This window comes from Dasypus novemcinctus, chromosome 24 (genome assembly GCF_030445035.2).
Source record: "Dasypus novemcinctus isolate mDasNov1 chromosome 24, mDasNov1.1.hap2, whole genome shotgun sequence".
Classification (NCBI taxonomy): domain Eukaryota; kingdom Metazoa; phylum Chordata; class Mammalia; order Cingulata; family Dasypodidae; genus Dasypus; species Dasypus novemcinctus.
In genome coordinates, this window is record NC_080696.1 from 7,463,186 (window position 1) to 7,491,062 (window position 27,877).

Here is a 27,877-nt window from a genome sequence, read left to right on the forward strand (position 1 = left end):
TCACCTCATATTCCTTCCCCCTCCCCCAGAACCTCTGGGAATCATTATCCTTGTAACAATGTGACATGCTCTTCCATTCCTACATTATTACTAAGTTTACTTTGTCCATTGTTGCACTGACAATGAACCTTTTTATTATTATCCGTAAGTCAAAATAAAATGTTAATAGGCCTTTAAAGTTTTTTCATGCAATTAATCCTAAAGGCCCCAAGGGAGCTCAATTTCATGAATCAAGTCCTAGAATTTAAAAAGTCACCTTTGAAGCTCAACAATAGCAGGGGGCAGAACAAATGGAGGCTCCAAAACAAAGTTACTCTTTAAAAAATTGTCATAATTACTACTGACTAGTGACACACCTTTCTTTATATGTCTCATCTCATTTAATCCTCACAGTTGATATAGGAATTGTTAAACATCCATTATAGGCAAGGAAACTGAGGCACAGGAGGGTGAAATCATTTCCCAAGTATGAATCCAGATTCAAACTTGTTTTGCCTAATTCCCCAGAAAACCAAGTTCAAAACCTTAATCTAATCTCTCCCTAACGGTACTAGGTAATGGGAACTAGTCAACTGCCTTTCCAAGACACAGCCTTGTTCGATAACTACAAGGTCCTTAGGCTAGAAAATGCCAGGAACCAAAATATTAAATGAGGTCAGAACCTTCTGTGCTATATTGACCTTGCTATCAATCATAAAGAGGTACCCCAGTCCTGGCAAGTCGCACTCCCAGAGAAGGTTAAGAAAATGAACAGATGGCATTTCAAAAATAGCCAGCCCAGTTCATATTCTCAGCTTGTGCCAAGCCCAGTATCACACTCTCACATGACTTGACACTGTCCGGCTTCCTCAAGAGTCACTCATAAGTTAGTCCATCCTTAGTCATCGCCACAAAACCAAATTGACTTTGACTCCATCATTTTTTGCTACTTCATTAATTTTTTCCACAAAGCTCTGCAAAGGTGATGCTCCATTTAATAAAAACACATTTATTCTCTTTGTTCAGAAAGGTTTTTGGAATATTTTATCTATCAGCCCAGGGAGACCATCAATGTTTACTCCACTTGCCCAGGGGAGAACAATAGAGGGTAGCATCTTAGCTCATACTGGCTACTTATTTTTGTAATTGTAAATCATCACTGGCTAATGATTTTTGTACTTGCATTCACTACTTAACGTGATGGTCCAGATATAACAAAATGCAGCTCAGCAGGATATATCCGAAAGGAACCCGTGTGGATTCATCCAACTATATGCCCCAGCTTTTCTGGAACGCAGGTTGTCAAATGGTTGCCCTTAATTTCCAGACAGTGGGTAAGTAGCACAGTTCATGCTCCTTTCCATTCCATTATAAAACCACATTTCCAAGTTTCCAGAAACCATTGCCAAGTAATTGGGGAAGAAGAAAGACAGCAAGACTTGGGTTTTTTAAAAATAGAAGCGAATTTCATTAAAACAAATGCCAATCCCTCCCCCCCAAAAATCAAGCAAACTTTGAAAATTGAGAAATTGTCTTCAAAAATAATCAAATCTTCAATTCTATTAAGTTTTGCATTATTTTTCCAACAGATGCTTGTTTAATTCTTTTTAAAGTAATAGATACTTCTTGTAGAAAATTTGGACAAGTCAGAAAAGTGCAAATAAATAATGCCAAGAAAGCTTCTACCCAAAGATTTAACACCATTAGCGTTTGGTTGTCCATACATCTTTTTTTCTATGCAAATACATGCTTTCTCACTTAATTGCTTGTTAAAAATATGTATATAGCTATAAATACAGTTATAATTAAATGCTATACAAAAGCATGAATTTTAATACATTTAAAGTAAGCATGTTTCACGAGTCACTGAAATGCAATTCTCATTGATGGACATTAAGGGAATTTTTTTCTTACTATTAATACTTTTCTGTTGAACAAACAAATCTTGAAAATAAATTGCTAAATCTATCTCCTAACATGCTTTTGGAAAAGTTGCTAAAAAACAGAAATACCGTGTTAAAGGAAGTGAAATGTTTAAGCACCTTAATGCATAATGCCTTTTTTCTACCAAAAATGGGGCACTGAATTACTTCTCCCTCAGCGATGGGTGATATGAGGAGGCCCTTCTCATTTTAGATCTTGTTCAATATTATCATTAAAAATAAAAACAATAAATTCCAGAGAAAATACATGTAACTGCTGTTTCAGTTTCACTTCTTTGAGTATTAATGAGGTCAAACAGTTTAAGTATATCTCAGGGGTTTTATATTTCTGCTTTTGTGAATTGTCTATGCAGGAAGAGTGTCAATTTTCCTATTTGTTTATATAGGTCCTTGTATTAAAATAATATATTGTCTGTTTTATTTTATGAAACAGAGAAAAATTTATTTTATGACATCAGGTTGATGAATGATTTATTTTATGGACTCTTGGTTTACTTTGATGATTATAGCCTTGTCATCCCAGGATCAGATAGATGTGCATTTACTTCTGTTTCTTTTATGCTTTCTTCTTTCTTTCCATTTAACTCTTTAATCTGCCCAAAAATAATTTTGATGTGTGATATTAGCAGAAAATCAGTCCTTTTTTTCCCTAAAGAATCATCTAACTAAAATGGAATTGCAGTTTAATGCATATAGCCTTTTCAGTTATTGTTAATTTGGGTCTATTTTTTTTCACCCTCTAGTCTTTTCTTTTAATAAATTTTTCTGCCTTCCTGGAGCCAGTCATTCGCTGCTTTTGATATAATGTTTTATAATATGCTTTAATACCCTGGAAGTGGAAATTCTCCTTCATTGTTATTAATTTTTGCTTTTGTCTTACTGAGGCCAGTGAGATTTGTGTTCCAAGTGAATTTGGTTTAATTGTATTGTTTCCCTCTCCCAATTAAAAAAAATGATTATTGATTAAAATCATATTAAATTTATAAATTCATCCACAAAAATTAACGACTTTATCATTTACTGCTTTGGCTAGATCGTATTAGAATGATATTAAATAGTAGTACAAAGAGTAGGCATTCTTGTTTTTCATTCTGACACTAATGATAATTTTGCTGTTGTGATGTTATTAAGTAGGATATTGACTATAGCTTTGAGAGATGTTTTTGACATACTAAGGGAGTATACATTTGTCCTACTTGACAGTGTTTTAGTAACTTACGTTGTCCTCTATGACATCTACTAGGATGATCATATGTTAGTTTCCTCTTTTATGCATAAAAGTGATAAATTGTATTAATAGATCTTCTAATATATATTTTTCCTTTTATACCTAGAAAAACCTCTATGTGCCTATTGTGTGTGTGTGTTTTAACATATGATTTCCTAATGTAATTTTATGCTTTTGGAGTCCTTGTTTTAATTGTGATAGAACTATCATTTTCTTTTTTTTTGGTACTTTGTCCAATTTTGGTATAGTCATTATAACCTAATGCAAAGGATGTGAAAATTTAACTTCTTTGCTAAAAAAAAAAATGCTACACAGAACTTGAAATAATACTATAATCACCTTTTTATTATCCACATAAATGGAGATGGGTTGGGAAACTGTTAACCTGGACCCACTGGCAGTTTCCCAGATCCCTTATGACTTTAAAATGCATTTTTTCACCCTAGCGTTGCAATTAGCGTGAATGCTCGTTTGATAACAGTGAGTCATAGGAAAACTTTGGCCAGCAAATGCGGCCATTGGAAAAGACTTAGTGTGTAATTAGACGTTGGTTGTGCTAAATAGGGATCAAAGGAATGGAAAACCTTGAAGGGAACATCGTTTTTCCTTTAAATTAAAAGCTCACAGCCTCCAGTGTTGATGAGCCCATCCTCTGAAATATGAGTTAGGGGAGTATAAGCTGATGTAAGTTTTCTGTAAAATCTTTTAGCAAGTCTCATCAAAACCTTCTCCAGTGTGCGCATCTTTTGACCCAGAAATTCCACTCCTTAGAAAACTGATGATGTCTTTAGAGATTTCATCACAACTATGTTCATCAAAACATTAGAGGGGAATGCGTGTGGCTCGGTGGTTGAGCAGCTGCTTCCCATGTATGAGTTCCAAGGTTCAATCCCCGGTGCCTCCTAAAAACAAACAAAAAAAGCAACGCTCACTGGGGAAGGGATGTAGGTCAGTGGTTGAGCACCTGCAGTCCTGCATTCAATCCCCGGTCCCTCCTAAAAAGAAATTATATGTCACATTGAAAAATTAAAAGAAACATAAATATGCCCAAAGAAGAGATTGCGTAAATACATTAATTCAAATATGTCTATTCAAATGGATTCGAAACAGCTGTTAAAATTAAGACGGTAATATTTAATAAGATGGACATATAGTCAAAGTATATTTTAAGTGCAAAAATAGGATATACGCAGACCAGTTGGCAGTGGTTATCTTTGGATCTGGGAATTAGAGTTGAACATTTTTTCTTAGGTGTGTTTCCTAAATATCTAAAATGACTATTTCTTTTGTAAAGGGAAATAGTACTAAAAGTGGGTTATAATACATGGGATTAATGAATACCACTCTTTTTCTCTTACTTTCTTGCTCCAAGTATAAATACATCTCTACTAAGGATTTGTGTTTTTAATATGCAGACTTGGCCATGCAGATTAACATGGGGATGTATGAATACAATGGCAAGAGTGGCTACAGACTCAAGCCAGAGTTTATGAGGAGACCTGACAAGCATTTTGATCCATTTACAGAAGGCATCGTTGATGGGATAGTGGCGAACACTTTATCTGTTAAGGTATGCGCCTCTCTAGTACAAAAGCATGTCCGACAGAAGTCTTGAACGTCCTCTCTTTCACATGAGCAAGTTGTTTGGTTATTAAAAATGTGATAGCTAGCAAAGGCTCCACTTCCTTCACACTTCTTTCTCTCTAAGGATCAAGTTCCCATTTCAATTTTTCAGGTGCCACACGGATGAGAGAAAGGGGCTGAGCCCTGCTTTTGATAAGAAACAAATCAGACCCCAAATCTGTAAAGCCAGCTGTTGAGACTCATTATGGTCAGTCCCTTCTGTGAGTGTAAATATCCCATCATAAAATTTACCTCAAAAATTAGTGACCTATATTGGCAAGATCTTCTCTTCTTTTTTTCTTTTTAAAGTTCTAGAAAAATATCCACACTGACAAAATTGTAGAAGAAAATATTTTCTCAGTAGGATATTAAACACTGAATAATAGCTCTCACATTACCATAGAGTGGCTTTTGAAAGGAATTTTAAATAAAATCAGGCTTGCTTATTGAACATTACTGACCCTAAAAAATTAATTGCCAATGATTTTCTGCAGTCTTTGAAACTAATGTTACACCAGAGATAAATGTTTTTAATTGTCAGAAAACATTTTTAAAAGTAGGAATGGGAAATACATTTTCATCATGAAATTTTTACATGGGTCCTGTAAGCCTGTGGTCGTTGTAGCTGGAATTTCATATAATTTTTTTCAAAGTTTCATTTCTTTTTGGTTTAACTGCATATTTCATATAGAACTAAGAAACTTGTTTTATCAAACACATATGCAATTTTGCAGCCTGATCTTAAACCAAAGGCATTTGGAGAACTTGTGTAAAATTATGCATTGTAGCATTTTCACTAATTTTATCTCAATCGTTGAGCCCCATTTTACATGTCAATTTACACCAGAGTTTTTAAAAATAAAATTCTAATCACGTGTCTCACAATTATATCTTTTGAAATGATTTCAAGCCACGTAAATAAAGACTGAAGTGGGCAGAATTGGCAGAATTATTTTTGGAAATTGTTTTCAGCAAAGGATGTTTAATTCCTGTCGAGCTTGATTAAAATAAATGCCTGAGCATCCAATACTGATAAAAAGTTATTTTTAGAACCCTTGTCAATTGTTGTTCTAGTTGGGTCCAACCACGTATACTTTGGCCTTGTTTGCAGATTCACCTGGTTTTGCACATGTTTGCCTGCTTATTTTTTCTTTTTCCTTGAAAACTGTGCTGCGAGGGTGTAAGTGAATGTGAAACAGTGGCGCAGAGGCGGGACGCAAAGTGGAGCCGTGCAGGGGACCCAGGCGAGCCCCAGCCAGGGTAGGGGGCGCTCGGTGCAGGACGGAGAGGCTGCTAAGCCAGGCTGCAGTGCGGCGGCCGCTCGCCAGGGGGCAGCACGCGGGCCTGCGCCCCTGTTCTGCTGCATTTCGGGCCGTCCCGGCACACGGCGGCGCGCCCCGCTCAGCCCCGAGGCCCTTCTCGTGCCACCCAGGCCGCACCCGCGCCCGGTCCCTGGTCCCTGGCCCGGCCGTGACGCTGGGACCCTGTGTCCTTTCCCGGGCTGGGCCGAGAAGGCCTCCGACCCCCGGGCCGCGTCCTCCCTGCCCAGCCCCGGCTGCACAGCGGCGCTCGCCGCCACCCTCTCTGGTCCCCGCGGCAGGACACCTGGGCCTTCGCTTCCCTTCACCTTGGTGATGCCGGCGCTGATTCCTCAGACTCTGAAAACAGGCTTAGGAAGAGAGGCAGCGGGGAGGAGATGTCGAGGGGATCTGTGATTTTTAAATCCCTTTTATCCGCACAATATCCACCAGTATAAAACTCGGCAGAGGAGACTCCGAACTCTCTGGATGACCAAGATGAGGTTAGGGCTGAGGACAAATTGGTTTTGATGCTTTAAAGTTGATATTTGGTCCTCTTATTTCCTCCTTTACAGCTTTGTCTTATAATTGATTCCTTCTAACATCAGCATTTTCAATATCAATTCCTCTTTTATGCCTTAACAATTTTACCCTTTAAGTGAAATAGAATCACGTTTCTACTCTGGCTTCTATTTCATTCTGCTCGTAGTTTAACCTTCACAATGGATATTTACTTTGACATTTCGATTCATATTTGTGCCTCCTTAACAGAGTGGCTTATGTCTTTAGTGCTCATTCATCGAGCGCTCCTTCTTTATTGTTTCCTAGATTATTTCAGGTCAGTTTCTTTCCGACAAGAAAGTTGGGACCTACGTGGAAGTGGATATGTTTGGTTTGCCGGTGGACACAAGGCGGAAGGCCTTTAAGACGAAGACGTCCCAAGGAAACGCTGTCAACCCCGTCTGGGAAGAAGAGCCCATCGTGTTCAAAAAGGTGGGTCTGGTGTGCTTGACTGAGCTGCAGGGGTGCGCCAGGCGTTTTATATTGAGGGGGGAAGGAAGTGAGGAGTTATTTCTTGCTTAATTTGGAAATCTGCAGTGAGTAATGGCATGTGTAAAGCGATCCTGGAAAATATTCAAGATCTCCAATAATCATTTGTTCTAATATTCTGAATTGTATTATAAATCAATCCATATACATCATTTGGGAAGACAGAATAACTTGTAAACTTAACATATCTAAATGACATTTTTCATTGTAATTCAATCAAGTAAAATAGAAAGTTCGGAAGCAATTGGTAGCTGAGAGGAAGGAGGTCTTACTGACTTTTGAAAAGAATATTAAAACTTTGTCTGGATTCAATTTGATGGAGTTAAAACCTTTCTCACTCTACTAGGCTCTTCTCTCTGCCTTCGCTAAAAAGCAAAGCTTCTTCACACGTGCCGACTACAAAAGGCGAAACAGCTCAGTAGACTGCAGAGTGGATGGTCTTCCCGCCTTGGCTTCTTATGGCCAACACATGGACAAAGGCCGTCCTCACAAAGAGAATGTCCATGTCAAGGCTCCCTCTGCTCTCACTGCACCTTCCCTAGCATTTTAGGATGTTTTCCTCACCTCACACCCCAAAGCATACTTTTGGCAGTAGAATATGAAGGTCTCACATTTCTGAAAGATTCTTAAAATATTTCAGTGACCTAAAATAAGCATAGGCAATTTCCCTCCTGAGTGATAAACATGATTTGCTTAATAGATGTAAGTGAGGATGGATGTCTTAAAGACTTGTGTAAGTGAAGATTCCCAATGGAGAGACCCCAGTACGATTTTCTAATTCATCAGATACAGGATCAATCACCCATCACATCACCACTGACCTAGCTCAGTTTCCCGTTCTGTAGAGCAAGCCAGCGGGGGCAAGGGTGTGCCTACCAGGTTTCATCCGCACGGGCACACCACTCCTTGAGCCTGCTTTCTAGAGTGTCGACAGGAAGAAAAAAGCACCACCTACCGTGTTGTATGTGGGGTCTCTACAGTCACATGCTGGGCTGTGGTAGGAGCCTGGGGTGGCCCTGGAGAGGAGCTGCCCAGGTTCAAATCCCAGAGCCACCACTTCATGACTGGGGGGCTCTGGAAGTTACTTTTTCCCTTTGTGCTCCAGGGTTTTCTATATGCTTACTGGGTTTAATAATAGTGTCCACTTCTTAAGAGTTATTGTGGATAATCCTAACATTAAGGCACCAAAATAAAACTCCTTGAAAAAGGCTGCCTGTTGAAAATAGTCAATAAATGTTAGTGGGCTCTTGCTATCGAAAGCATCTGGAAGTTGCTCTCGTGTTCTTGACATGAGATGTAGCTTGTGTACTTCAGTTTCGCAAGTGAAGTGAGTACTACAATGAAATGAGTGCTTGTTTAAATTGGGAATGTGAAATTTATAAAGCAATAGCATTTTGAAAGCTATCCCAAAAGCCTTATTTTTTGGTGTTGCTTTGAAAGTATAGAAGTTATTTGAAATACAGTCTTTGAAAATAGACCAAATGCTAGCATAGACCTCTAACTCTTGTACTTAAACATAGAACTTATGTCATTTCCACACTGAGAATGTTCACGTGAAATGAAAAGTTCCTGTGTGTTGAAAAGGTGCTTCACGGGGGCAAGGTGACAGGTCACAGATGAAGCCATATGCCTGGGTATCCATGTCTTCTCCTTCTGAAAATCTAAATTGTAGCGCATCAGCACCCCTTTTTATCTAAAGTAGCCAAGGAGAAACATCTACTTGGCTTTGGGAAAGCGCTGTCTGTGTAAACACTGCCCTGCTCCTTCCTTCCTGGGGTTGACGGTTGGGGTAACCATCTGTGCTGAAATGTCCCTGCAGGTGGTCCTTCCTTCTCTGGCCTGTCTCAGGATAGCAGTTTATGAGGAAGGAGGGAAGTTTATCGGGCACCGGATCTTGCCAGTACAAGCAGTTCGACCAGGTACGGAGAGCGTGGTGAGAAGCCTTTTTTCCAACCTGGAAAGAGCAGCATCGCTGCCTTACCTGATTACTAAAGAACAGCTGAGGAGGCCGTTGGAAGCTCTGCGGTTTCGTCGTATAAGCAGCCTGGCTTACCTGCTTTCTCTGTTTCATGTTTTTGTGATGTGTTATGGTGTATTAGTCAACTCTTGCCACAGTAATTCTGCGTAACAAACCACCCAACAACTCAACAGCTTATAACAACAAGCACCTGCCTTCATTCCTACAGGCCTGCGGGTTGGCAGAGGTGTGACTGGCGTAGGCTGGCATTGCTGAATGCTGTGGGTTGGGTTTAGTCTGCTGTACGTGTGCTTATTCTGGGCCCAGGCCAGGGGGGCAGTGGTGCCCAAGAATGGACTTCTCTGGGCAGACGGCTGAACTGCATGCATGGCAGACCAACGGACTTCCCATGGCAGACCACTGGACTGCAAAAGGGCCAGCCTAGCTCTACCAGCACATTTTAAGCCTCCCGTTGCAACCCCATCACTAACACACCATTGGCCAAAGCAGAGCATATGGCTAAGCCCAAAGTCAAGAAGTCTTGGCTAGTACAATTCTTTTACAGGGTACCAACTTGGACCAATAATTCAATCTATGACAGATGATTTTGATTTCTATTTTGTGGGTTGGAAATATGTCTAGAAAGGTAAAAAAAAAAAAAAAATACAAACCAAGCATGTTTTTCTGTCTGGTGACAAAGATACCTTATTAAGCAAAACCATGATTCAAAGGAGAAAGACGTGACCTGCTTGTCATTCCCAAGTCAGGTGAACTTGACACTTCCATCACATGGATGTTCATGAGTTAGAACTAATATTGTGAAGAAAATATGTGAAACCCAGATTCCTTGTCACCCTCCAGGCTATCACTACGTCAGTCTGAGGAATGAAAGGAACCAGCCTCTGATGCTACCAGCTGTCTTTGTCTACATCGAGGTGAAAGACTATGTACCTGATACGTACGCAGGTAAATAAACAATTTGAGTTACAGGGGAGCATTCAGACGTTTGTGGTTTTGTGGAAGGAAAATTGGGCCAAAGAAAAGGCAGGAGATTCTGGCCTCAGAATCACTTCTGGTTTTGTATGTGTGTTTAGAGGTACGTTGTTCAAGCCTCTGTGAATAATATAATTTCTAATACTTCCCTTTGGAGGACAGTTGTTCGCTGGTAGTCTTTGCATGATCTCAGTGCTTCCCGACCTGTGCTACCTGGTGCTACAGCAGCGTGCCTAGGTCTGCACAATGAATTCGCCTTCACCCAGTTCTAGAACTGTAACCCTAAGGTTAGAGCAACTCACCCATCAGGGTGTTAACCAGGAATTCAAAACGGGAATGCATCGAGTGCCAAGCAGTCTGTACCAGGAGTCTGTACCAGACTAAACCCGAGACTAAACCAAGACGGCTCCCTTCCCTCACCCCAGCTGACCATTGCCCTGTGCAGTGAGAGCAGTGTTGCCAAATCTCTGGGTCGTGTAGGAGCATGGAGAGTAAGATTTGTATGTAAGATGTCTCCATTTCTGAAATGCCACAGCGGATGGCGGGAGGGGAGGGATGGGGGAGTTATTGCTTAATGGATCCAAAGTTTCTGTTTGGAGTGATGATAGGACACTGCACACGCCACTGCGCTGTACACTTTAAAATGTTTAAAAAGCCGTCAAACTGGCTTCCGTCCACTTTCCTTCTCCCCTTCCGCCTGGCTCAGCTGATCACAGTTCTCACTCTGGCCACTGCTTGGTAAGGGACGGCAGTGAGATAAGGACAAGTCAGGGAGGGCCCGCCCCGCCCCCTGGCTCTGGACCTCAGCCTGCCCTCTGTAAAGGGCCTGAGGCATGCACGCTGGGACTGATGCCTGAAGGCAGCTTAGCTAGGGAGGGCTAGCCACAGGGACGCCTGGACCACCTGCTCTCGGTGCCACAGACACAACCTGCTCCCTGACGGCCCAGTTCTGCTGAGTCACAGTAGGAGTGGAGACAGGTGCTGCTCTAGACCTTGAGTCAGGCATCCACCGCCCACTGGCGGAATGACCCACTGCCTGTTTTGGTAGGGAAAGTCTTATCTTATCGGGGCATGGCCACGCCCATCATTTGCATATCACCTGTAGCTGTTTTTGCACCACCCAGTGGCAGAGATGAGTAATTGCAACCGAGACGACGAGCCCAAAAAAAGATCTCCTTTCAGGACCCTTACAGAAAAATGTACACTGACCCCAGCTCGGTATTATTATGTTGCTGTTGTTGCTGTTATTATATTCTGATAAAATCTGGAATTTAAAAAGGAAATTATCAAAAGTAAGTGCCTAGAAATTTGTCACACTCGTTTTTTTCCAACAAAAATAAAAAGAGCCCAATATACTTAAATATATTTCCATAGGTTTAACTTCTTTAATTTTAGGAGTCTAGTTATATTGTCTATCTTTTCTGGAACTCTCTGTACCTAGAGTCTTGTTGAGATTGATGGTCTTTCAGTCCTCCCTGGTAATGATGACCATATAGTAATAATAACAACAAATAGGAAGAAGGAAGGGAGAGAGGGAGAGAGCAAGCAGAGGGGTTAGATGGATAGCTGGAAGCTGAAATTCCAACACAAGTCTGCCTAGCTCTAAGCACATGAGTTTTCCATTGTACCCTGCCATCATCAGAAGAAAGGTGGGTAGGAATGAGATAAAGGAAAACAAAAGACCCAAAGACCTCTTAGTATTGTTGAAAAAAATCTCTGGATAAATAACTAGGGGCTTAGCCAAGGCAAATCTGAATACCTTTACATTTTTCCTCATTTTAGTCACTTGTGAAATGATGGGGATTAGACTAGAAGATCTTTAATTTCTACCCAGTCCTCAAATTTGTGTGAATGGACTAATGGATGGATGGATGGATGGGTGGGTGGGTGGATGGATGGATGGATGGATGGATGGATGGATGGGAGGTTGGAGGTAATTAGATGGGTAGGTGGAGGTATAGAGGATGGATGAGTGTAGGATGGATGGGTGGATGGGTGGATAGGAGGGTGGAGGAAGAAGGAGGCATAATTAGATGGATGGGTGGAGGTATAGAGGATGAATGAGTATAGGATGGAAGGATGGAGGGGTGGGTAAATGGATGAGTGGATAGGTGGATGGATGGGTGGCAGGTGGATGGATGGGTGGATGGGTATATGGATGGATGGGTGGTGCATAATCAAAACCTCCAGGACCTTTAACGTGAAATGCTTCCTCCCTGCATAGATGTAATTGAAGCTTTGTCAAACCCAATCCGATATGTGAACCTGATGGAGCAGAGAGCTAAGCAACTGGCTGCCTTGACACTGGAAGATGAAGAAGAAGTAAAGAAAGAGGTGAGAGGGAGTCCTAATTTTATGCACAGCTTCCACACCTATTTGCTGGCTTGGTCTACACAACATCACACTTAAAGAGAAGAAATAGCATGTTGGAACCTCTTTTTCACAGAGTTCAGCATGTCATCAAAAACACCAAGATGACTGGCTGAAGCTTTCTTACCTCATTCTGTTTTGGCATTCTGTGGACACCACCAGAGTCTCATTCTACGATCATATTAAATAGCACATGTCTTGCTTTTCAGGGTGAAATTTTCTAGATGATTTCCTGCTGACTAAAAGTTATTAGGCACTTTAAAAAAGAAGATAATCTTCAAGTCATTTAATATTTTCTTTTTTTCTTTAGTTTAAATGGCAGGATTTTCAAAATGCACTTCTAATTTCTTAGAATACATAAAAGTACTTAGCACAATGCCTGGTACTAGTATAAGCCATAAAGTGTTAACTATTATTATCAATTATGTGTATATATGATTTATATTCCCAAAATAATTGTTATATTATTCCAAATTTGGTTTCATGATGCAAAAAAAATAATTTAGAAAGGGTCTAGAAATAATGAAAATGAAATTTTAAAGTATCAGGACACTATGTAGACTGACCATACTTTTGGTTTTTAGAAAAGTAAAATATAATTTAATGATTATTGGGAATGACACCAATATTTAAAATATTAGTAGAAAGCAATTATTTTCATATATTATTTAGATATTCAGGGGGAAACTTGGGGGGAAAGATGAAAAGAAATCTAACAGTGGAAAAAATTACTTTGAAAATGCTTTGGATAAACATGACTAATAGCAAGTTCACTAACGTCAATATTGTTTATAAAATAGCCTTATTTCTTATTACAGAAGTAACCCAGGTTTATTATAAAATAGTTTAAAAATTAAATGAGAAAACTCCAAAGAAATGCCTGTAATTCAAACACCCAAATCACACAGTGATATAAACACAGTGAACAAGGGCTGTTTACATAGCTAGCATTTTTATGCACAATTGTTACTTTTTTTTATAAAAATGAGATAGTATTCACAATCTGTGTGTTAGCTTTTCCTTTCGTCTCATACAAAGATTTCCCAGGTCATTAAATATTCTTCTACAATACGATTTTTATAACTTAATAGTCTTCCACCATAGGGCTCCCCCATAAATTTACCCAGTACCCCGTAAGTAGAGATTTGCAAGATTTAACAGTCTTAAAGAACTCTCAGTAAACATTCTATAAATGCATTTTTGAGCTCATATGATTATTGCTTTGTGTATAGAATTTTTTAAAGTATCTAAGATTTTGAGTTAATTGAACATGAGAAAACACAAAGAAAGGAAAGGAAATCAACCCATGAGAGTAAAATTTTCCTGGCTGTGCAGGCACCTAATCCCAGAGGACCAGTGGAAACATCAGCCTCTGAGATAAACTCTAAGTGAGCCTAGGAAGTTTCTTCAGTAATGTTTGTTGTGATATATAATAAATGGAACTCTAGCAAAATTTCAGTGACAAAAATCATGCCCAATAGTAGACATGAATATACTTCAAATTAATTCTGCCTCTAAGATCTCTCCTCAACATCTGAAAAGGGATGAAAGAAAGAAACAAACACACACCACATAGGACCGCTGCATGGGTTTATGAAGGGTGCATTACGCAGCTGCTGCTTGTACAGGGTCTGCAGAGGGAGGTGGCCCTTACTGCTTGGAGCAGACGCTGTGGGGCCCTGCCTCCATCTCCTGGTCAGAGCCCATGCCCCTCCTTGACCGCCACAGGGGGCGCTTGCAAATGGCTCAGAGCTGTGCCCTTCTCCAGGTGCTAGGATCTACCTGGCCTGGAGCTGCCTGAGCTGTCACTCCTCCCATCTGGAGGGGGGACGTGTGACAATGACTGACAGGTCCCAGGAAATTACAGCTCGTGTCCCTTGCCCCTGCACGGGCAACTTCTGAGCTGCCCAGGAGACCAGGCCGAGGCTAGACTTCAGGGGAGACCACATCCGGGGTATCTTCCCTCTCGTGCTCCGCTTTCCCCACTTCCCTACAGTTTTGTCCTGACTATGTTCTCTCAACAAACCACTTGTTCAAGAAAACCCATGTCCAGTAGTTCTTCTCGGGAACCTGACGGAAGGCAAGACCAAGGATCTGCTGTTGTATAACCAAATGAGAGGATGAGTGCCCTTTCTGAAATTTTAACTTGGAAACTAGAGTTTAAATGTTTGATAGGAGTTACACCTCTAATTCTGATGTTTCTTTAGAGATGATAGCCCTTTTTTTTCCCCCTCCCAGTGGCCTTTAAAAAGACTAGGCAAGACGCGGGAGGTCTATGAATTTCTTGTTCGGCCTTCTGGACGCTGATATGAAATTAGAACTTCTCTTTAGAAATCCACTGAAAGCTCTGAATAACTCCTTTCTCGTCTTCCTGCTTTACCTTGCTAGCATATTTAATAAATTATCAATGCAAGGTAAAGATTATTTATGTGGATATAAAATGAATTACTGTTAACAGCATTCTGTTCCAAGTAGAAAAGAGAAATCTGTTAAATCAGCTGGATGTACTTTATTTTCTAAGAAATAGAAGCTAAAAGAAAACATTTTCAAGTAAAATTACATGTATTTTTACTATTTTGAGAGAAGTCTGTCTGTATTATCAATTTTTACCTATTTGTTAGCCATGGTCTCCAAGAAGTAAGCACCTGCTTCAAGAGAACATTTCAAGACGCCACCCTATTTCACCTTTCATAAAGTAGCAATTGAGGTGAAGCCTCCACACAGTGGGACATTCTGTGGAAGGTGCTTCAGAGAGACATTTCCCCAGTGATAGGGAAAAAATATCACTTTAGGAAGAGAAAGATCTAAGGCCTTTGGGAGCCTTTTGCATATTGGTGCCCTTTGAAAGCCCTATCTGTGCGGCATATATCACATATCGAAAAGCTATTTTGGGAAAATGGCAGGTGCTCTAAGTACACAAAAATACAAAAGGAGAGTTGTAAGTCAGCTTTATTTTTGTTACTCCTTAAAAAAAAAAGCCATCAGTCCAGGTCTTCAGAAATATATAAAGTTGGTTAAATTTAAAGAATATTTGAACATCTGTAGTTTTACAGGTAGCTTTAGAGGTATTGGATCACATAGATTCCATATTGGTTAATAAGGAAAATGCAATTTTTCCCTTTGAAATGTCTAACCCTTTAACTGACCTCGATTTTGAAACTCAAGGTAAAACTCATTTGCCCTCTCCATGCAATGCTAAGGCAAGAAAAATCAGTTTACACCTTTGAACACCAGGGCACCCCTTAATCTTTTCTTGGAATAATGTAAGTCTGAATGAGGCCGCTGACAATAAGTAGCTGTGGTTTTCTCAAAAGAAAATTCTATCTAGGACATAGCAGGCACTGGAGACACTATTTTAGCAGCAAAGACTTTTTTAGTAAAATCCTTTTAACTTGGTCCTTCCAAAGGTCATTTCTATTTGAAAATTAAAGACTTCATTGGACTACAAAATATTACCAGATTTTTAATAGTCTAAGAAGTTATCTCCAAAGAGTAATTTGCAAACCAAATAAGTAGGAAAGTTGAACTTGCCTCCATGCTTTGAGCAGGGCACATTTATTTTGGACCAGGTGAAAGTTTTTATGTACTTTTTTTTTATAATCATGATTTGAGTTGCTAGATATATTTTGACTTTTTCAGATTATAATTCAATGTATTGGAGTAATAAAATATAGAATAAGAACTCAAACTGAATCATAACCAAGTCTTTACAGCATTTATAGCTACTTTTCAAAATATAAAGTCAGAGAAAAATGTTAAGAATAGTAAAGGAAAAAGAAAATGAAAACTTCTCAGTGATCCTGCAGATACTACTAACATTTTGATGCATGTCCATCTGATGTTTTCTGTGCACATATATTTTCCTTTACAAACATTTTAAAAAGTTCCACATGTCCTAATACTTGAATACAGTTATAAAGATACCTAATGAGACATCAATAACACGTTTTATTTCCTATGCCGTAAAGAGGGAAAGTATGTATCCAATATATTGATTGTCAAATATGACATGAAAATAGGAATGCCCAAGGTAATATTTGAAGGTGACTTGTCCTAGCATGTCAAAGGAGTGGAAAAGTAAATATAACAATATTTACTGAATGCTTACCTCGTAGCAGACATTTTTGTGAGCCCTTCACAGGTATAAATTCATTTAATTCTCAAAATCCATATGCTTTCATTATTATTATTATTGCCATTCAACAGATGAGGAACCTGAGTATTGAGAGGTTAAATTCCTTGCCCAGGGCCACACCACACAGTGAGGAGCAGAGTTGGGATTGAAAGCCAAACAACCTGGCTCCAAAAGCCGTGGTCTACACTATTTCTTCTCCAAGTTGAATGTGCAGGACTGGACACCACGATAAAACGCTGATCCTGACTCAGCGCGTCTGGGATGGAACCTGACACTCACCATCTCCATCATGTCCCCAGGGGCCAGGACACTGCTGGTTCCTGGAGCACATGTGGAGTGATTTGTCTACAGCACACCACACTGCACTACCTCAATAACAAACTGTGCTTTTATAGTATCTTTAACAAGGACTCATCCTTCATTTACCTTTCTGTTCTCTGTAGCAGGTTACCTAGATGACTTGGGCAGAGAATATAAGCCCTTTACCTTAAATAGCAACATTTTTTGTAATTGACTTTAATCAGAGTTTCTTTTAAATAGGTTAGGTTTATAAATGTGACCTACCTGGCCAAAATACAACACCCCCACACTCAAAATTCCCAAGTAACACCCTTATTCTTAAGGGGGTGCTGAGGGACGATGGTCATTCTTCTATAGTTACTTCCTGCTAGTGAGGGCAGGAGAGGTGTAAGCCTCTCTGGCTGTTCTACTGAGATTGAGGGAAGACGGGTCCAACAACCTGGCTGGACCTGGATGAAATCCCTGCATGATCATAAGGAATTGATTCTGGAAGAAATGAGCTTAGTTAGAAGTTAAGATACATGGTCCCACTGAAGGGTTAAAGAGGATGGGGATAAGCAGGCACAAAAATGGAGCCGGCCATGGCATACTGGACCACGAGAGAAGGTCCAGGCGACATCAAACGCTGCGTCCTCCCAAAGTTGATGGGAAACAGCATTCTTCCTTGAGTTCTTCCACGCTGTCGGTTAACTCCAGGAAGAGACTGCGGTGCACCTGCTGGGTTTGGTGTAAACTGCCAGCCCCAGTTCCCATGGTGGTGCTTATGCCCAGGACAGCTAGGAGAGGCGTGACGAAAACTCACAAAGACAGTAGAGGAAACAAGACAGGCATATGGCAATCAAAATAAAGACAGTATGTATTTTCTCTTTCTTAATAAACTCTTTACTCCCTGCCCTTTAAAAAATAAAAATTCCATTCATTCTCCAAGGATGTATTTCCATGCCTGAGAGAAGTTGTGATCTAAGACAGAACAACTGATGATTCATAACTTAGCCTTTAAGGCTGAAATTTCTGTTCAGAAGGATTCCTTCTATCATCTAAGCATGCATCAATCAAGTGAAAATGCTCGAGTGATCTTCACATCATTTAGATGTTGAAAAAGGCAAGTTATTTGATAATACTAAAATTTCATTTATTTAAAGAGGCTTACATTTTAAGTCATTAGACTCAAGTATTCTTATAAGTGAGCTGAAATTTTATCTAAAATAGTTTCCTGATATTGCTTAATTCAGTGTATGGCACCAAGGGCCCCTTCAATGAAAACAGATTATTTAAGAAGAAAAGGCGCCTACAGTCTGGTGCGATTTTCTCCAAGAAAATAACCCAATGGCAAAAAAAAATATTCAATTCATATTGTCATTAAATTATAGTGTTAAATTCAATGAGGCCTTGGGTACCATTTAATTTCCCTGAGCCAGAAACTTGACACTTCATCCACAGTTCAAGAACTTGGCATTAAATTCAAACATGAGAGTCACTTGTCATTGTAGATTGTCTTCACATGAAACTCTTCCTCTGCAAATGATTAATGAGTAGACTATTAACTCATAGAAACAATGGTTATATCATAATCCCTGAACTTTAGCTAAGGCATCCAATAAAGTAGGAAGAGAAAGTTTGCCTTTTCAAAATCTAGCAATTAGAGCTTGCTTGGGTTGGTGAAAGCAGGTGAGCTTTAAATAATGACACCATCCCTTTTTTCTACATAATAACAAGACTATAAAGATTATTTTTAGAAATCATAACATTGTTATCAAGAACCCTTTTATTTTTTTACAGCTTTCGCGTTTACAAGGCACTTCTCTTGGCTCCCCTAGATAAAACTAGGATCTACTTAGAGCAAACATATTAATCCCCGTTTTTAGAGGACAGAACTCTTCCTCATTGTGGTGAGTTGTTTGCCTAATATCAGTGGCTAGTAGGGTAATGCAGGTCTTTTTAAACAAGTTTTCAAGAGAACACATATATGCAATTGAGTTGAAACTAACTACTCAGTTGCGGGTTCAATTCAGCTGCTTTCACAAATGTCCTCCGTAGCAATTTCTAAAGTGCCAGTGGATTCTAATGAGGGACTTTGGGTTCATCTGTCTAAAACAATGATGAATTCAGAAACTTGATTATTATTATCAATGCTGCGATGGTTAGGTTCGTGGGTGCCCAGTTGTTTGACTGGGCAAGCACTGGCCCACTTGTTACTGGGAGAGTATTGCATGGAGTGACATAATCGAGTTGGTTCCTCTACGATTGACTGAGGAGCTTGCCTTCAGCAATGAGAGACGGCTCATCCAGTCAGGTGGAGCCTTAGGAGAGTGCCGAGTTCAGCAGTCAGAAGAGAGCCTCTCCATCTCTCCATCAGCCAGCCAGCTTCTCCCGGGGAGTTCACCAGACCTTTCAGAATTCATCAAAAACTTGCGTCGGGGTTCCGTGCTTACAGCTTGCCCTGTGGAATGTGGACTTGGGCATCATGAGAGACAGTTCTATAAAATCTCGTAATATTTACAGATAGCTCCTGTGGGTTCTCTTTCCCTAGAGAACCTTAATACTGCACGCCATGGCCAATCCCACAGGGACTGGAGAAGCATGGCCCCCCGTTATGGTCGAGTCCTTCGCGCCACTTTAGAGCAGGGCTTCTCACAGACCCCCTGGGGCTCTTGTGACAGTGCGTGAAATGCTGCAATTCCTGACAAGCTCCCAGGGAACAGGGCTGCTGCTGGCCTATGGGCCATGCTTTGAGTAGCAGAGCTCTTAACTTTAGCATGTGTCAGAATCACCAGGAGGGCGTGGTAAAGCACAGCGTGCTGTCCCCCCCACCCCCAGACTTTCTGATACGGTGGGTTTGTGGTGGAGACCGAGAATTTGCACTTCTAACAAGGGTCCAGTGATGCTGATGCTGCCGGGACCACATTTTGAGAACCACTGCTCTGGAACCCTCCATCTCTCTCACAAAGGGGTGACTCTCCCCAGACAAAACCCACTGCACCCAAGTCAGCTTAATCAGAGACACCTGGAAAGGCTCCAGGAGATGGTCTCTTCTCCGGGAATTGTTCAGAATCTGTCCTATGAGCGATTGACCACAGTCCTTGCCAAGCGACTTCCCTAATTAATTTGACAGATACGTTCCCACAGGATGAACATAACCGAGGGTGGGTCTGCTCCTCTTTCAACGAGGAATCCATTATTTCTACCTGAATGCAAAGTGTTGATTGCTAGTGATGTCCTTGGAGACTGTATTGAAATTTTTCTAATAAATTTAATTTGGTAGGAAAAAAATTTATAACATATGCACCACATATATAAAATAGTCAGCAGAGCTATGTGCTTTTACACTTCCATTTTTTAATCTCTTTCTAAATAACCTGCTTCAATTATAAGATGATTTTAACTAGAGTCTCTAACTACAGACAACAGAAAGAAAAGCATCTTCATTCTGTTCATTCATTAATATCATTCATATTTTTCTTTTATTGGCATAATGAGGTGGTTCTTAGTTTCAGCACGTTACCATTGAGAGTGCGGTAGCATAAAACTTAATGTGGATTTAATCAATCATTCATTCAACAAATGATTTTTAACACAACTGAGTGTCAGTCATTGTCAGGCACTAGATATAGATGATCAGCAAAATCAGATATTCTTATGACTTTATCAGCTGGAGGGAGAGAATGATATTTTAAGAATTCAAATATACACGGAAACCTGCAACTATCCATAATGTTTCAACAAAGACATATTTTGGCCAGTCTGGAAATTGCATAGACAAAAACTGTTCACACACTCTGTATCCAAACCCTGGGAGAAAATCTGTACCCCACTAGTGAGTCCCTGGCCTGACTTTGAAAACTTCAGCTGGACAATTTTAAAGACTGAGAATAAGTTGAACCAAATATCAAAGAAAAGCTGTGGGGGGAAAAAATCAATAGGCAAGAGAGAGAAAATTGCCATCAGAGTAAATTCACCAACATATTCAGATGCCTAGAGATTAGCATAAAATTACAAGCTATACTAGGAAACAGGAAGAAATGACCCAGTGGAAAGAACAAACCAAACATCATGAAGAGATACAGGATTTAAGACAATCAGTGATAATCAAAACTCCCCTAAAAGACTTCAAAGAATTTAAGGAAATTTGACTAAAGAAATAAAGCCTAAAGAATAATTTGAAAGCCTGCAAAGAAAAGTAACAGACCTTTAGGAATAAAAGACACAACAGATGAGATTAAAAGTCATTAGGGGCACGTAAGAGCAGATTTGAGTTGCTTGAAGACAGAAATAGAAGACAAAACATCTGAACTGGAAAAGCCAGGCGAACAAAAAGAGAAGAGAATGGAAAGAATGAAACAGAGTCTTGGGGAATTGAATGAAAATGTGAAAAGCACAAACATTCACATTATTGGTATCCCAGAAGAAGAATAGAATTAAAACGGGGCAGAAAGAATATTTGAGGAAATAATGACTGAAAACTTCCCAACCCTTATGAAGGACATAAATTCAATATCCAAGAAATTCAATGCACCCCAAACAAAATAAATTCAAATAGACCTACCCCTAGACACCTACTATTCAGAATGACAAATATCAGAGATAAAGAGAGGATTCCAAAAGCAGCAAGAGAAAAGCAAAGCATCACACACAAGGGAAACTCGATAAGATTAAGTGCAGACCTCTCATGAGAAACCATAGAGGAAAGAAAAAAGTGGTATGATGTATTTAATGTACTGAAAGAGAAAAACTGCCAGCCAAGAATTCTGTCCAGCAACACTGTCCTTCAAAAATGAGGGTGAGTTAAGTCTTCACAGATAAACAAAAACTGATGGAATATGTTACCAGAAGACCAGATTTGCAAGAGATACTAAAGGGGGTGCTGCAGCCTGAAAAGAGAAAACAAGGGTGAGAGATTTGGAGAAGAGTGTAGAAATGAAGATAACTAAAGGATAAGAAGATAGACAGTAGAACAATATGATAACAGAGAGCGCAGTACAGAATGGATGAGGTAAGTAATGCCTTTACAGTGATAACACTGAATGTTAGTGAATTTAACTCCTCAATCAAAAGACATAGACTGATAGAATGGATAAAAGAACTCCAATAATTCCTTTATGGTGATGACATGGCCACGCTGCGCCAAGATCAATTGGAACCACGTTCCAGTTACTGCTGGAAAACCTGGCTTGGCATCAATTGCAGCAAAAGCCAAAATCATTTTACTTGGTGTTAATCATAAAACTTACTGAGCTATAGTCAGCAGATGAATTTATTCAGCCCCTTTAAAATGTCTTTGCTTCTAACTGACCCTGGTAGACTCGTCAAAATATAAGATTTTGCCAAATTTCATTATGAAAAACTTCAGCTATACACAAAACTTGGAATCATAGCCATGTCAATCACTTGGATTCTGGATTCTACAGTTAATGTTTTCCTCTGTTTAATCACCCATCTTTCCATCTAGCCATCCCTCTATCCATTCATTAATCCACTTTATTCTGTGTTGCATTTTGAAGTAGATTGCAAGCATCAATACCTCATTCCTAAACACTTGAGAATGTAGGCACAAGGATCTAGTTTCCAGGGGTAACTCTGAATTCCTTTAAACAGTGAAGCGGAAACACTGTCATCTGACTTGTGCTTTAAGGTACAAATTCTACACGTGTTTGAGGAAGTCTTGAGAAAAGGCTAGCTCAGTGAAGCCCACATTTGTCCTGAAATAGACTGGATCTCTGCATGATGAAATTATGGGGCTCACTCTTCATATTTTGGAAAAATCAATGACCTCTCTCCTTACCCACCTGGTGTTCAAGTAAAGATGCTATCGTTTTAACCATCAGCGTGGAAGGGACTGCACTTTTTAGATAACTCGGGCAAAGACAGCAGGATCCACATTTTTTGAATCTTAATTCTGTGTTGTTTGGACATCAGATCCAAATTTTCTGTGCCCGGGATAGAAGACTTTTCAAGTAGCATACCAAATAGTATCTCTTTCCTCTCTAACAAATTTTTCAAAATGGACTTCACAGTTATCTTCCCACTAATCTATTGGGCTTATATTTTCAAAGAACTTTTATTTTGGAAAGAGGAGGTCCCATTATCTCTTTTAAAAACTCTTGACTTTAAAATGTCAAAATTATTCCAAGTATGCTTGGAAGCTAAATAATAAAAATAATAGTGTAATCCTTTCATTTGACCACAAGAGGGCAAGGCTCCACCTCTGTGATGAAGTCTGCACACTTTCTCTACCCAGCTAAGCTAAGTCTACTGCAACTAAAATATCTTACGAATCTTCTTGTAATTTGTTTAATTGATCCTAAAGATCCTCCCAAATCTAGAGATCCTAAAGGTCTCTCCCAATTAAGTTAAGAAAACTGACATTTCCACTTCTTTTGTTGTTATCATAATCTCCAGTACCATGTAAAAGGAGTCCATGCTTATTTTATCCAAACTCTTAAAAGTAAGAGCACTTGGAAGAAGGCTGGGAAGAAGTGAAGTCATAAGCATTAACTTCCATGGACATTTTTTGGATGGGAGAAGGACTTTGACTTTTACATTGCAGCTCACACATTCATGTAGTGGGAACTATTTGATCTTTCCATCATGACAGAAAAAAGTCAAATTAAAATACTGCACTTGATAGAGGTCCTTTTTTGTTTTTCAGCTCTTGTATTTAACTGCTTTTAACCTCATATGTGAGTGCCTTTTCAGTGCAACAGAGTAAGCTCTTTGTGATGTATGTTTAAATTTGTAGGTCTCTGTGTATCAGCAGCAAATTAAGTTAACAGTGTGATTTTTTAAGCCACTAGTATCAGAGTGTACAGAATGAGCTAGTGCTGTGGGAAGAACTCGGACTTGGAGTGTAACGCGCATCCTGATACCAGTTTTGCTGCCAACAGTAATCCTAGCAAGTCACAGGACCTGTAATAAGTCTTCAGTAAAGACATTTAATAACCCCTCCGATTTTCCTTTTCTTTGTGGAGCTGCACACAGCGCCAGCTGCTTCTGTGACCTCTTTCTGTAGGGCAAATGTCAGTTATAGCTGTATTTACAGCCCTTAGCAAAAAACTTTTGGAATCAGTCTGATATGTTTGCCATTGTAGATCCTCACTACACTAATCTATGCCATTAGTTCTAGAAATCCTAAGGAGCCCTTGAAAAACTGCACAAGGACCTCCAAATTCCTCAGTCCAGAATTTCACCTCCTGCTCACCTGCCCTGATTCTCCACCTTTTCCACCACGGAGCTGGGGGTGAGGACGGCACCTGCTCATGCCTGTCCAGCACACCCTCTCCCTTCCACCTTGCTGCGGCCTCCACGCTCATCCTGACACAATCCCAGAATTCCAGGCAAACTGCTCCAGGCAGAGGTACAGGTGGGCAGCTCATGGGCCAAATGAGGTCTGAAGATGTGCTTTGTTTGACCTTCCAGTGTTTGAAAATTGGGAGCTTTCACATACAAGTGCTCTGCTCCAGCTTTTCTTGAAGCCTGAGCCTTCAGTGGGACGTGGCAACAACAGGTTGAAAGCGAGCAGCCGGCGCCCCCGTTGCAGGGGTGTCCTCTCCAGCTCAGCCCAAGTCCAACCCCCCCATTACAGTAAACCTGGCCCACTTCCCTCGTGCCAACGTCTCCATTAACTCCCTGTTAATTCACCATGTAAATGGCGTGCCCTGAAGTCATGCCGTGCAGCCCACCTTGGAGGCATCTGAATCGACCCCCTCAGAATCCAGCGCCAACCCTTGGCAGTCTCTCTGTCTCCATTGCAATAGTCGTTCTTTTGCCTCTATGTTACTCAACATTCATATGCTTTTCTGGTTTTTTCATTCTCTTTGTAGTTAGAGTCATTATGTCAGTCTTGAGAAGGTAGGACTTTCTCATACATGTCCTTGAAAGCAGAGATTTATATTTTTCTCCTTGAGCTTGACACAATGGACAATTGAACTTGGTCCTAGAAAGTCATGCATAGAGGGGAGTGGGTGTAGCTCAGTGGTTGAGTGCCTGCTTCCCATGTACGAGGTCCTGGGTTCAATTCCTTTACCTCCAAAAAAAAAATCATACATAGAGTGCCTGCCACCATGATGCCAGGTAGAAATCAGCCTGCTGAGTTCATCTTGAATCCACCTCTCGTCTGGGGCCTCCAAGACACTAATTCTAGTTACCTACAAGAGGCCACACATCACTCCTTCATGGAAGCAGGGTTTCCATCACCTCCATTCTTTGTTCAATCAAAATGTTCCTTTTCTCTGCCATTCTGCAAGAGGACTGATTCCAGCCAACTGTCTCCCTGGGAAGAGTCTGGTCCATTTCCTGGGAGAGTTATGGAAATGTGCCTAGATATAAAGGGGGCAGGGCAGATGCCCATGGAACAAGGTCACCTTCCTTCCCGGTGCCCAAAGCAGCTGAGCTTGGTCACACGGGTGCCCTCTCCAGCTGGAAGGTTGCGGAGCTTTGCCCCCGGCCAGGGGCCAAGCCCAAGGGGCAACAGTGCTGATAACCCAGTGCTCTCTCTGACATTCCCGTCACTTCAGTCCCTCCTGTGCAATGTAAATGAGTTTTCCTTAGGAATCTTGTGACTTTTCCCATCATCTCAAGTGTTTCCCACAAGCCCAAATGCCTACAGGAGTCAAGCAAGAAAAGCCCAAAAGAGTTAGGAAGGGGCCATCCTAAAAAGGGCAGCTACTGCTCAGTTCCAGCCAAGTGTGGGAAAACAGGTCCAGGGGTGCCAAAGCTGATTTTTCAAGGGAAGCCAGAACTCCAATTTCTAATGTAAAGTCTGTTTAATTTAATAACTTGGCAACATGGGGTAGGCCAAAGAAAACACTTCAAGAGCTACATTCGGCCCATGAGACTTCAGTTTGCAATTTCTAGCTAAAGAAACAGGAATATAAAATCCCTCCCCCAGCATAAGGCCTCCAGGAAGAAGTTTCCTGATAGATGCACCTAAATAACCAGAACTCTACCAGAAATATCCTCTCACCAGGCAGAGTTAAGCAGCCCGACTATGCCTGGTAGATAAGCAGGGATTATTGGTTGAACTGGAAAAATTCTGCCGTCCCTTAAATCAGTTTTGGAACTCTCCTTCTAAAGATACCTTTAGGGACATATTGAAGTCTTCTTATGGGGAGCGGGTGTAGCTCAGTGGTTGAGCACCCATTTCCCATGTACGAGGTCCAGGTTCAATCCCCAGTACCTCGTAAAAAAAAAAGCCACTTATGGCAACAATCAGCGTCATTATTTTTATTCTCCTCTTGCTTTTTAAAAAAAAACACTGTTGTGATAATCTTTTTAGTTACAATACTGGGCTCCAAGTAACTTCTGACTCCTTCCTAATGTTTTTTTAAAAATGCACCACAAAGTAGAACCTTAAACTATCTTATTGCCAATAAAGCCCACCACAGATTTGGAAGGCAGGTCTAAGAAACGAGATGCAACAAACTGAAAACCATCATTGAAATAGTGTATCATTACTGAGGAAATTGTTTTACAAAGACAAGCCTTTATTTAATGCTTACTCTGTACAGGGCACAGTGGACTAGCTGATAGAGGAAATGGAGTGAAGATTCATAAGTTTGGATGCATTTATTATTATTATTCATTGACAGTGCTGTGTAAGCTTAAATGTTTTATTTTGTTTGCTTTTTACTTAACACACATATGTCCATCTACTGTGTGCCAAGAACTGTTTCTAAGCACTTCATAAATATTAACTGATTTAATCCTCTAAACTACCTTATGAGATACATAATATTATAATTCCCAATATGTACATATCCTCTTCTGTAAAGCTGAGAAACTGAGACACAGATAGTGAAGTGACTTGGCAACATCACACTGCTGGTAAGTGGCAGGGTCAGAATTTGAATCCAATCAAGTCTAGCTCCAGAATCTGCGCTCTCAACCATTGCATCAATTAGCCATTGCTGCATAACAACCCCAAATCTAGTGACTTACGACATCAACTCCTTATTTCTCGTGCAGCTCCTGGTCTGGGCCAGGTGGGCTCATCTTGGCTGTGCTCGCGCATGTGAGGGTCAGCAGGGGGCGCTGGCCAGCCTAGGATGGCCTGGGCTGGGATGACAGCTCTCCTCCACATGGCTGTAGCAGGGGCCCCGGAAACAAACAGGAGAAACTCCCAAGTGCCTTTCCAAGTCCCTGCTGGCACCATCCAGCCTACACCGATCCCATGGCCACGTCCAGAGTCAGTGTGGGGGGCTCTACACAGTGCACGGACATGGGAAGGCACAGCCACCGGAGTTCATGCGGTGGCCCTACTGCGGTCACGGTGCAACGTTGCGCTATTTCCACCCTGCTTTCCAGGCAGTTTCAGACTTGGTAATTCAAACTCCTGATGAGCTGTGAAAATGCTGTGAAATGTAGCCTTGTTGGTTAACAGGAAGGCGGTAAAAGAACATTAAGGAATGTGGTAAATAAAATGTCTATGATTTCAGGCTGATCCTGGGGAAACACCATCCGAGGCTCCAAGTGAAGCCAGGACGACGCCGGCAGAAAACGGGGTGAATCACACTGCATCCCTGGCACCCAAACCTCCCTCCCAGGCTCTCCACAGCCAGCCCGCCCCAGGTAGGCCGTCGGAAGAGGGCTGGACAGCGTGCTTGTGACCGCCAGTGTTTGCAGGCCACCGACAGAGGTAGCACCAGCCGGTTGGCCGAGGCATCCAGTGAGGAACCAAGTATGCACTTAGGAGATGCTCCATAGTGGGTGATGAATGAATGAATGAGGGAGTGAGTGCCAAGCAAACCTGGGAAGTGCCCATCTGACTCTGCTGATCACTTCGGAAGCCACAACAAAAATCACCCAGGTTTCCCATGGCTTTATTTAGTGATGGATTATAATCCGTCTGCTGAACAGGTTGGTGACTCTTCGAGCAGTTTGCAAGCCACAGCAGTTTGGAAGCCCACTCCTGCTCCTGCCTCAGTGTTCTTCCTCATTAGGTTGAGTCTCTGCCGAGAAATCCTCTCTCCCTCTCTCCCCAGCTTTCTTTTCAATAAAGTCTTGCCA

The 27,877-nt window shown here is 40.9% G+C and overlaps 1 protein-coding gene across 4 annotated transcripts in view; it reads left to right on the forward strand.

Annotated features, from left to right (window-relative positions):
* Positions 1 to 27,877, forward strand: part of PLCB1 (phospholipase C beta 1) — a 699,686-nt gene that overhangs the window by 555,348 nt on the left and 116,461 nt on the right. For all 4 annotated transcript variants that reach the window (XM_004470680.5, XM_004470679.4, XM_058287542.2 and 1 more), the window contains 7 exons: positions 1,189 to 1,313; positions 4,566 to 4,720; positions 6,900 to 7,064; positions 8,941 to 9,040; positions 9,940 to 10,044; positions 12,296 to 12,405; positions 27,307 to 27,439. In XM_004470680.5, the coding sequence (XP_004470737.1) occupies positions 1,189 to 1,313; positions 4,566 to 4,720; positions 6,900 to 7,064; positions 8,941 to 9,040; positions 9,940 to 10,044; positions 12,296 to 12,405; positions 27,307 to 27,439 (893 nt within the window). The remainder of the gene's footprint in view (positions 1 to 1,188; positions 1,314 to 4,565; positions 4,721 to 6,899; positions 7,065 to 8,940; positions 9,041 to 9,939; positions 10,045 to 12,295; positions 12,406 to 27,306; positions 27,440 to 27,877) is intronic.